The following is a 12,164-nucleotide window of genomic DNA, read 5'->3' on the forward strand; positions in this document are numbered from 1 at the left end:
ATCTACCCAAATTGAGGAAACACTCCAAAATAACTGATTTGAACTCTTCAAAAATGCCAGTGTCAAGGAAGCCAAAAAGATTAAAGGAGACCAAAGAGATGTGACAGCTGAATGCTGTGCATGACCTTAGATTGAATCTCGGATGGGGAAAAATGCTATAAAAGACATTATTGAGACAGTTAACAAACTTTGAGTATGGGCTTTATATTAGACAGTGGTATGTAGCACTATTAAGTTTCCTGATTTTGATCAATGTTCTTGGGCTATATCAGAAACCTCTTCATTCTTAAGATGCATGATGAAGATTTTAGGGATCAAGGGATATGATATGCAGCTTAATCCCCAATGATTCAGAAAAATATAATTTATAAAACACATGCACACATATATATATATATATACACACAGAGAGAAAATGATCAAGTATAAACAATGGTGAATCTGAGAGTTCTTTGGGTGACTATTGCAACTTTTCTGTAAATTCAAAATTACAAGATAAAAAAATACCAGTGCCTCATCTCCAGAAATTCCAACTTGATGGGGATGGGCCCTGGGCGTCCATGTTACTGTTAAGTTTCCCCAGTTCTAATGGTCAGCCAGAGTTGCGACCCTAAGGAGGTGCTAGATCCCCACTGGTTTGTGTTCTCTTTATAATGTAGAGTCCTGTAGGCCCGAGTGTCCTACTGATGCATGACTGTACTTCCGTTATTCGCTGGCTTTGCATTACATGCCTTCCTCACTAAAGTGTGGGCGCCACGCGGGCGAAGGCCTCGTCTCCTGCGGTGCTGGCACAAAGTGGGCACCAAATAAATTTTGGTTGAATGAATGAACGAGGGAATGAATGAATGGATGGAGTTCTGAGGCTTGTATGAGTCCACATACAGACAGAGCCTGGTACAGAGCAGGAGCTCATCAAATTGGCGGTCTTGGTGTCCCTTGCTAAGAAGCAATTTGAGCTGTAACTGTTTGGCAGGCTTGTCTGTGTACAGCTGCCGGTTCATTTCACTTAAAATTGGAAGACAGTCAGGGCTGTAATCAGTTTAAAGGTCAGGAAAAGTGCAGCATGCCTATTTATTTCTGTTGTTACTTATTTTTTGAGTTGATTTGCCGTTGGTTCGCTGATTGGTTTGGCTTGCTGTGTAGAAGGGAGCGCAGACTGGATTTAACTCTGTGATCCAGCTAGCAGTGGAGGGCAAAGTGAAAGAGGTCCCACCTCGGCCACCTGCTGCCCATGTCCCTTGCTGCCTTTCCACCTTCTGAGGGTTCCAGAAGGAACAGTGCTTTCCAAAAAAGATGAGGTTTTCAGTAAATGCCCCAATGTGAACTCAGGGGTAAATTTCCCATTTATGATGAGACTGTGAAATGGTCTTCAGGAAAAACGTCAGTTCTAAACACCATCCCCAGATCTGTGGTCAGTTTGGAAAGAAGTCAATACAGCACAGCTGGTAAAGGACTGGGCTTTGGAGTTGGCCAGAGTTGCCCTTGGAGTCCTTTTACTTTTATCTGTGTGACCGTGATCTAGTTAACTTCATTGAGCCTCAGTATTCCCATGTGCAAAATGGGAATAATAATAGTCCTGTCTCATACAGTTGTTAAAGGATTGCAAGAGACGATCTTTGGAATAAGTCCTGGCACATAGTTCCCATACATGTTGGTTATTGTCGTTATTAAAATATCTCTGTGCTTCAAACAATTTTGTATTGATTTCCTCCACTAGACTCTTAAGTTCCATGGGGTTCCATGTGGGGACTGTGTGTCTTATTCATCTTGATGTCCCCACACCTAGCACAGAGCCTGGTATAGAGCAGGCAGTCTGTACATATTTGGTGGATGCAGCTCTGGGTTTCATTTTGTAGATGAATAAGTTAGGCCCTGGAAGGTCGAGGGCTTGCCAAGGTCACACAGCCGAGGAGGGCCTAGGGCTGGGGCGCAGGCATGCCCTTTCTCTGTCCCGTGTTGTGACACATATGGGAGGAGAGTTGCAGAGAGACAAGACACTCTTTTGGATTCTACCATCAGACCCAAACCTCTCAGGAATCCTCCTGAACATGACATACGGCTTGTCCAATTTCTTATGACCTATGGTTTCGTGCTGTTGGTGTTTGCATTGGCTGAAGCCCTCGGGTAAGGGCTGAATTGCCAGGAGCAGGCTACAACGTGCTGCCCATCAAGTGAAGTAGAACTTTTTGTCCCCTTCAGGGGTCACCAAGCTGAATCATTTTGTTAAGTTCATGTATGGAGTTACTTCCTGTTTTAAACCTTATGAATCTGGGTACTGTAGCGGTTTCAAAAATCAATCCCCCCCAGCCAAGGTGACACTGTAATTAGACCCCAAAGAGCTCTGATGAAGCAATTTGAAAATTAATAGTAAACACATGTAGTTCTCCTTTAGATTTGCGGTAAAGAAAAAAAGTGGAGTGATTGCAAATAAAAATGGGTTTCACCTTCATGTAAGAAAACTGCAAACTCATCCATGTACAAATCCAGCAAACAAACATAATATAATTGTTTAGTCAATGCCATTTTATCCATATCGTGCTCTGGTATTTATAGTATGAATGAATTTTGCCACGTTCATTCCTTGGAGCAACCTTGGTGCAGACAGGAGGTCTGAGGGAGAGAAGCATCAGCTGTCAGGGTAGAACCATGGTCATTTATAGCCTGTCTCATGTTACACTGAGCCAGAGGCCGTCCTGAACAGGATTTTCCTCTAGGACAGAAACAGTGTGAAGTTATCCTGAAGTCTCTATCCATTGGGACAGTTGCAGGAAGTATTTTTAAAAACATGTGTGACAAGAATTACAGCTAATATAATCCAAAAGAAGATGCCAGAGTCATTTTTGAGATGTGATCAAAAATCCCTTCTTGATTAATAGCATATTTTTAGCTTCATATAACTGGTAATTGTTTTCAAATGTGCTCTGTAACTGAATATTCATATTTTATTTGGAAATCTAGTGTGAGTAAGGAGAAAGAAAACATAGAAACTGTTCCCATAACATCAGATTACATTTATTATATATACTACATCAGATTACATGTATATATATATACACAACATCAGATTGCAATTTTTAAATGTGTGTGTATATTGTATATTTGTGTAAATACTCTTCTTCTTTTTTTTTAAAATATATTTATTTATTTTTGGCTGCGTTGGGTCTTTGTTGCTGTGCGCGGGCTTTCTCTAGTTGCGGGGAGTGGGGGCTACTCTTCATTGCGGTGCGCGGGCTTCTCATTGCGGTGGCACCTCTCGTTGTGGAGCACGGGCTCTAGGCGCGTGGGCTTCAGTAGTTGTGGCAGGTGGGCTTAGTAGTTGTGGCTCGCGGGCTCTAGAGCTCGGGCTCAGTAGTTGTGGCGCACGGGCTTAGTTGCTCCGCGGCATGTGGGATCTTCCCGGGCCAGGGCTCAAACCCGTGTCCCCTGCATTGGCAGGAGGATTCTTAACCGCTGAGCCAGCGGGGAAGTCCCTGTAAATACTCTTTGAATGACTTTATCACTTCTTGATATTTTAAAGAAAAGGATGGGGGAGGCTGACCTGTCAAAGGAGATAGATTGTTTACTTTTGTTTGCTCACCTGTTTGTTCCCTACCTCAGTCCAAGAGTAGTTTGTAGTTGCTTACAGAAATACATATAATATAACATTTTTAGGTAAATGTGGTAATTGCATTAAGGAAAAATTAAGAGTAGAGAAAATAGAAAGCCATTGAATGCAGTAAGCAAAATACTTACTCCAAGGCCTATACTTGCTAGAGATTTCTTAGGGACAAAGTAAAGAGGGAAATAAGGCCTGTTGCATAATTCATAGTGTCCATAAGGAAAAAGACAGTCCGGCTGTTCAGGAAATACTGGGCCCTTCCCTAATACATTATGCAATGTGAATAATAACCTCAAAAATGTTCCTACAATAAATAGAAATGTGGCTCTGAGCTTCCTAGAAGCCATAGCAATGAAGGAAATAGGATCATTACATTGTTTGTTGCCTTCAAATTTCAAAAAGTTTCTTGGAAGCACTAATTACTGGAGCTGATTTTTCTCTCGTAAAGAAGACACTGTAACGTAGTGAACATCAATCTTCCTTTCCCTTAATGAGTTTCTTAGAAGGGCATTTGCTTCTGGAGGGAAAAGATAAAAGCCTGGGGTAGAGGTGGGATAGAAACCAGAGAAATTTCTTTCCTTGATTTTAAATCTAGTATTTTAAGTTTAGATTGTAATGACAAATCTTAACTATTAGGATTGGGTTTTAAGGATATTCTTAAAATAACCACCTTATCTTGGCCATACCACCTGCTTGTGACCTTAGGATGCTGCTGGAACTTAGCTCTTAGAGCAGAGAAGCCTGTCCGGAGCTCAGGAGTAGCCGTGAGTTAGCGAGCATGTACCGCGTGCCAGGCCCTGTGTTTCCATGTAGCCTTCATACCTGCTCTCCCAGAGAGAAGATATTCTCTCCATTGTACAGATGAGGAAACTGGAGCTGGGAGGTTACTTGACTCACACAGGTCACACAGCCAGGAAGGCCAGAGACCAGGGATTTGAACCCAGGTCTGCCTGATGCCAGGGAACCTCTGGTCATCTCCTGCCATGGTGTCCAGTTACCTTAAGCTGTGGGTCCAGTAAGGCTCGTTGACCCCCTGCAAAGCTTCGCATCCGGGTACCAGGAGCCCCAGGCTGGACAGTGGGCAGCGTCTGGCCATGCCTCCTGCCCTGCACACTAGCCGAAATGACCACAGGCCACTGGAATAAGGGAGGTTTGAGGGTAGGAGAGTCTGGGTCCTCAATCCGAAGGCTGCAGGATCTATAACCATGTTTCTGGGAGACATTTCCATCAGAGCAGGAAGCCAGGGGTGAGTGGATAAGGATGAGGACGTTTTTCTCTCCCTCCTTCCAAACTCCCTGCCCATCTACAGATGAGGAGCAGTGAAGGGTTTGGCCCCAAAAGAGGGCACCCAGGTGCAGAGAACACTGTAGCCGACGGCTCAGGAGGTGGGTTCTGGCATTAAGTGTGACCCTTTGTGACTAACAAACATAATCTATCATATAAGGGCAAATTTTCAGTAACATTTTCCAGAGACAACCACTGTTTAGTATGTCAGCTCATAGAGTTTCTTCATCTGCCTATTAATACATAAGTATATATACACACATATTTATAAACATGAACCATATTATATATAGTATACTGTAACTTGCTTTTCTCTTCACTTGGCAATATATCATTGACATCTCTTCATGCCACATATACAGAGATCTATCTCATTATTTTTTGTGGTTCCATAAAAATGATAGATCTGTATCATACTTTTTAAAAACAAATCCCAATGAATGGATATTTGGCTTGTATTACGAATAATGCATCCACAGACATTCTGTAGGTATATTCTTGCTTACTTATAGAAAGTATTCCTATAGGATAGATTCCTAGAAGTGGAATTGCTGGGTCAAAGGATATAAATATATTAAGTTTAGAAAGTGATCACCATACTGTCATCCCAAAACATTGCACCAGTTTATACTTAATGCCACCAAGTCACTTCGGAACTTTTGATGGGTGATGTAATCTTTGTGCTTCATTTTCCCTACTTTTAAAATGAGAATGATTATGCCTCAGGGATAATTCTAAATGAGGTCATTGCTTTGATATTACCATGCCTCTTTAAGAAGAAATATACTATCTGGAAATCTAAGGTGTCATTTTCATTTTAACTTTTTCTCTCATATCTCCCCAAACTTTACTTCCTTCTCCATTTTAACCTGCAGAAGAAATAAAAATTTGATTAAAAGAAATCTAGTGACTTCATGCCTTGATATTACTTTCATCAGTTCTATTTTTAAGACTCACCAGTGGGTGGGGATGTTAGGATGACATCAACTTTCATACATATCTTTATTTTATTTTATTTTATTTATTTATTTAGGCTGAACTGGGTCTTTGTTGCTGTGCGCGGGCTTTCTCTAGTTGCAGCGAGCTGGGGCTACTCTTCGTTGCGGTGTGTGGGCTTCTCATTGCGGTGGCTTCTCCTTGCAGAGCACAGGCTCTAGGCGCGTGGGCTTCAGTAGTTGTGGCATGCAGGCTCAGTAGTTGTGGCTCGCGGGCTCTAGAGCTCAGACTCAGTAGTTGTGGCGCATGGGCTTAGGTGCTATGCGGCATGTGGGAGCTTCCCGGACCAGGGCTCGAACCCGTGTTCCCTGCATTGGCAGGCAGATTCTTAACCACTGCGCCACCGGGGAAGTCCCATACATATCTTTTCATTTAAAAGTTGCAAAAGTGCACAACTAGGATGTGCCTTCTGTTGAAATGCTCGAAGATCCCCTGCTATTCTACCGAAATGAAAAGTAAAATAAAAAACGATTTCCTTTATGAACTGGTCTGCCCCCAAAGTTCAAATCCCCAATTTAAGATTATGTAAATGGATGCTTCCAACCATTAGTTTCATTCCATCATCTGACTGTTTAGCATCCTTCTTTGCCATTATAGAAAGCAGAATGCTTTTGTAGGATTTAGGTAAATCCACAAATGTCTGGAAGGCTCACGGCACCGGATTGGATTAAGTTTCCCATTTATCAGCTGTATAACCTTGTGGTGGTTGCTTAATCTCTCTGTGACTCAGTTTGCATGGCAATAAAATGGAAACACTCATGTTATTAACCACCCCATAGGGTTTTTGTAAGGATTAAATGAATCGGAATAGTGTCTGGCTGAAAAAACAAAGTGATCACTAAATAACTATTATTAATAATGTAAATGCTCAACATATGGCTAATATACATTGTTATTAAGAATATGGGGGGCTTCCCTGGTGGTGCAGTGGTTAAGAATCTGCCTGCCAATGCAGGGAACACGGGTTCGAGCCCTGGTCCGGGAAGCTCCCACATGCTGCGGAGCAGTTAAGCCCGTGTGCCACAACTACTGAGTCTGAGCTCTAGAGCCCGCGAGCCACAACTACTGAGCCTGCATGCCACAACTACTGAAGCCCGCGCGCCTAGAGCCCGTGCTCTGCAAGGAGAAGCCACCGCAATGAGAAGCCCACACACCGCAACGAAGAGTAGCCCCAGCTCGCTGCAACTAGAGAAAGCCCGCGCACAGCAACAAAGACCCAGTTCAGCCTAAATAAATAAAATAAATAAATAATAAAATTTAAAAAAAAAAAAAAGAATATGGGCTCTGGGATCTGAATGAACCGAGTCCTGCCTCCTACCATCAGTGGTCAGGGCAAGGCACTCATCCTCTTGAAGCCGTTTTCTCCTCTGTTATGTGGGGACAGTTAGGGCCCATCCCAGAGGGTTCCTGTGAGGATTAAATAATATTAAATACCATGTATCCTATTAAATAGATCCTTGACACAAAGTGAGTGATCAATAACTGGTGACTGATTTTAGTAATATTTTTTAAACTGTCAAGAAAAACAAAAACAAAATGTACGCCAGGTAATTTACCTGCAGCAGTGGTTCTCACTCCTGGATGCAGGTTAGAATCCCCTGGGGGAAATTTACAAGGATGTGTCAGGCCAGAGGCCAGAGAAAGGGATTACATGTGTTTATTCTTAGTAGTGGATTTGTTGTAACCACATCAGCAAAATCCTGATACTATGGATTAGCTGCAAGATTCCAGTAATAGCTTTGGATTCAAAATCTTCCTTTGCAAGGGTTCTTCTCACTAATGCAATATCATCTGGATTAAAATTCAGGGGATCTGAGTTCCTGGCCCAACTCTGCAATTTACCAGCTAGATGGGCCTTGCTCTCTTCTTTGAAAAGTGGAAGAAGTGAGCCAGGAAATCTATAAAACAGGAAATCTGATAGGTGTTTGCTGTAGAATCTCCTGCCTCCTGGGCAAAGAGGCCTATTGTTGGGCAAATCCAAACCTTGGAAAACTATTGCTCTTGTCTTGGTGGTGGTTGTTGGATTTGGGAGTTTGGTCTCAAGATTGAAGGCAAAAGCAATAGATGGGGAACATTCTGTGCTTTGCTGGAGAGAGTGGGGTGAGATAGTGAGAGCCAGAGAGTAACTGGGGAGGGGAGAAGAGGGAAGGGTAGCCTGGATATTTGGCACTTTAGGAGAATTTTGGGGGGAAGAGTAGGGATGTTTAAAGGCAGTTCCTCTTTGGTCATATATTTGAGGAGTGGGAAGCATATTTCCTAGATTGAGGGCTTTCCTATCACCACACCTGGGTCTGTCACACCCAGGGGTGACTTTCTGAATGAAAATGGAGCTTACAGAGGAAGGGTGATGGGAAATCTCTCCTGCCATGGTGTGCAGCCTGCAGGACAGCGTTACCTCTATCCTTAGCTGCCACACCTGGGTGTCTGCAGAGATCCACGGTCCTTATGAAAGCCTCATGAGTGCCTACCACGTACCTTAAATATATTATTATATCTTTAATCTTCACAACAAATGGAATGAGCATAAACTATTATCACCCCTATCTTTCAGGAGAGGAAACTGTCTCAGAGGTTAAGTCACTTGGTTTTGGTCAACAGCTGCTAAAGAGCAGAGCTGAGGACATTTACGACTTGCCACAACATCATACTGCCTTGCTGTTCTCACACCCTTCCTTTCCACCAGTCCATGAATGGGTAGGCTGTGGGAGAGGTCTGGAATCCATGCTCTCAGAAGTTCAATGCAGAAAAGAAGGTCACACCATAAAAAGCAATGAAGGACTGATACATGCTCGAACGTGGACGAACCTTGAAAACTGAAAAACTTGAAAGCTTGCTAAGTGCAAGAAGACAGACACAAAAGACCACATATTATATGATTCCATTTATGTGAAATGTCCCCTATAGGAAAGTCTATAGAGATAGAAAGTAGATTAGTGCTTGCCTAGGGCCAGGAGGCTGAGGGAATGGTGGTGATAGCTAAAAGGTATGGGGATTCTTTGGGCGATAATGAAGATGTTGTAAAATTGATCGTGGTGACGGTTGCACCTGTCTGTGAATATACTAAAAACCATTGAATTGCGTACTTTAAATGAGTGAATTGTATGGTATGTGAGTTATATTTTTATAAATCTGTTACATAAAATAAAAATGAAGGCACAGACTACCTCACATCCATAAAGATGGATACTATCAAAAAATAGAAAATAACAAGTATTGGTGAGGATGTGGAAGAATTGGACCCATTATGCATTGTTAGTGGGAAAGTAAAATGATGCAGATAAAGGGTTCCTTAATAAATTTTTAATTGGAATTACCATATGATCCAGCAATTCCAGTTTGGGGTAAATACAAGAAAGAGAGCAGAGACTCAATGAGATGTTTGTATACATATGTTAATGGTTAGCATTATTCACGGTAGCCAAAAGGTAGAAGTAACCCAAGTGTCCATCAGTGGATGAATAGATAAGAAATATGTGGTATGTCCGTGCAATAGAATATTATTCAGCCTTAAGAAGGAAGTTCTGACACATGCCATAATGTGGATGAACCTTGAGGACATTATGCTGAGTGAAATAGGCCAGTCACAAAAAGGCAAATACTGTATGATTCCACTTAAATGAGATACTTAGAATATGGTGGTTGCCACGGGCTGGGAGGAGGGGAGAATGGGGAGTTCTTGTTTAATGGTTACAGAGTTTCTGTTTTGCGAGATGAAAAGAGTTCTAGAGATGGATGGTGGTGATGGTTGCACAATATGAATGTACTTATACCGCTGAATTGTGCACTTTAAAATGGTTAAGATGGTAAATTTTATGTTATGTGTATTTTACCACAATAAAAAAAATTAGGAGGAAAAACAATGAAGGCACAGACCCCAAATTACCTCATGGATCGCTCCCTTACCTCCATCAGGCTCTGCTTAATGTCATCTTCTCAGTGTGCCCTCCCTGACCCCCCGACCCCCATCCCTCTGCCCTGCTTGTCCCCAACTAGCATGTTATCTACAGGGTGATTCAGAAAGAACTGACTGGGCTTCCCTGGTGGCGCAGTGGTTAAGAATCTGCCTGCCAATGCAGGGAACACGGGTTCGAGCCCTGGTCTGGGAAGATCCCACATGCCGCGGAGCAACTAAGCCCGTGAGCCACAGCTACTGAGCCTGCGCGTCTGGAGCCTGTGATCCGCAGCAAGAGAGGCCACGACAGTGAGAGGTCCGCGCACCGCGATGAAGAGTGACCCACGCTCGCTGCAACTAGAGAAAGCCCTCGCACAGAAACGAAGACCCAACACAGCCAAAAATAAATTAATTAATTAATTTAAAAAAAAAAGTGGAAGTGTAGCAGTTACATAATAAGAATATAATATCTTTAAAAAAAAAAAAAAAGAACTGACTGCTTCCAAACTTTTATTACAACATGCATGGGCACAGATTAAGAACTTGGTATCGGTGCCAATTCTTCTTTGCAGCTTTGGAGAAATAAAGAAATGTGTGATTGCCCTTCAACCCTGGCTGCAATAGAGGATCTGGGACAATGCCAGCTCCAGGATGGCTGGGTGCCCCGTGTCCTCTGTTTGTTCCGGTGGCTACATGTAGAAGATCTGTTAATGTTGTAATTGCTATGTTAGTTCCTTAACAAGTTGTCTTTGACTATGTGATGTATTTAATTGTATTTAGTCACCGATTAATAATTATTTAAGTTTTTAATTCTTTTGAATTGCCCAGGATTTTAATGATTTATTTTGTTTATTGTTTGTGTGACTGTACTAGAATATGGAAGCTTCCTGTGGCAGCTTGGATGATTTTTCCTTTCTGTGTCATTCACTGCTCTATCCCAACTCCTAGCACAGTGCCCGGCATGTATGTGGTGGATGTTCAAGAAACATTTGTTGATTAAATGACTGAATCTGTGTTACACAATACCCTTCCCAAATCATCCAGCTTGGTAAACACCCTATGGACAAAGTCAATCTAAGGTAAACAGAACTGTTTCCAAGCAACCAACCAGATAAATAAAAGGAAATATATTATCCATCTTTTCTAAAATAATAAAAAGGACTGTTCACATTCCTGTGTGCTTACTATGAAGCAAGCAATGTTCCAAGCACATCTTTAGTAGGAACTCAGTCTTCTCAGCAGCCCTTTGAAGTAGGTACTGTATGGTCTCCATTTTATAGATGAAGAAACTGAGGCACAGAGAGGTTGAACAATGTACCCAGGGCCACCCAGCAAGGAAGTAGCAGACTGGGCAGCTTGGGAGTCCTTCTTCTTCCCCACTTCCGATGCCGCAATGCACAGATGTTATTTATGGAGTTAAGCTCCAGAGAAATCTGTTGGTGTTTTGTTTCATGCGAAATCCATCAGGACCCAACCTCTGATTAAATTGCTGAGAGCGTGAAGCACATGTTCCTTTACGCCTGTTAACCTGGTTTAAAGGGCAATGGTCCTACCCATCTAATTGTCCCGCCTTCTCTCTATAAGTGCCAGTCCAACCCTGTTGATGCATGGTATTCACCGTGAGGATCTAAATTTAGGATCTGAGCAGCTAAAGTCTCTTGCCAATTTTCAGATTTGTCTCTCATTAGTCCAGGACATGGAAAATTTTAGAGGTATAGAGCTATGGAGGCTAGATGTTAAGAAGGACAGACTGATTCCTTTTAGAATAACTTAAAAACCGTCCCTTTATCAAAGTAATACATTCTCATTTTGCAAAATACAGAAAAGTATCAAGAGATAAAAAAAGGGTATCCACCATGCTGTCACTGATAATACTTTGGTGTATAGAAAAGACTTTTTAAAAAGTGCTTTATTTTATCCCATGAGCAGGAGGGAGGTAGAGGAGACTGAGTCTGTTGTATGTGTTCTGCTTTCACCATGTGTCTTGGAGTTGCCCTCATTTGCTTTTCGTGCCATCTGAAGACTTGTCATTTAAGAGGTTTCAGAGTGACCTTTGAAGCTGTCCAAGTGAGCCGCTAATAGCGGCAGCAAGAGTACTGGGCCTGGAGTCCCAAGATTTATATTCAAACCCTAATTGGAAGCTTCCTAGCTGTGTATCTTTGAGCAAAGCACTTAACCTTCCTGATCTTCCATCTTCTAACTTTAAAATGAAATTAACACCCTCCTAAAAGCCCAACTGAGAGGCAAGGTTATTTGAGTTAAATAGACTTGAGCTAATGCTCACCTATAAATTCTCACTGGCTGTGTGACCTTGAGACAGTTACTTAACCTCTCCGACCTTCCATTTCTTCATCTACAATAGAAATTATAAAAGTATTCCCCTCACTGGATCCT

At 42.2% G+C, this 12,164-nt stretch overlaps 1 protein-coding gene across 6 annotated transcripts in view; it reads left to right on the top strand.

The window, feature by feature from the left end:
- IQCK (IQ motif containing K) overlaps window positions 1-12,164 on the top strand; it is a 126,397-nt gene that overhangs the window by 98,132 nt on the left and 16,101 nt on the right. For 2 of the 6 annotated variants that reach the window (XM_060122568.1, XM_060122569.1), the window contains one exon: window positions 8,430-9,002. The exons of 3 other annotated variants lie outside the window; for them this stretch is intronic. In XM_060122568.1, the coding sequence (XP_059978551.1) occupies window positions 8,430-8,695 (266 nt within the window). In that variant the 3' untranslated portion in view covers window positions 8,696-9,002. Of the gene's footprint in view, window positions 1-8,429; window positions 9,003-12,164 lie in introns of those variants that run through there. One more of the 6 variants, XR_009535135.1, reaches the window with a different exon arrangement.

This window comes from Lagenorhynchus albirostris, chromosome 15 (assembly GCF_949774975.1).
Source record: "Lagenorhynchus albirostris chromosome 15, mLagAlb1.1, whole genome shotgun sequence".
NCBI classification, from domain to species: domain Eukaryota; kingdom Metazoa; phylum Chordata; class Mammalia; order Artiodactyla; family Delphinidae; genus Lagenorhynchus; species Lagenorhynchus albirostris.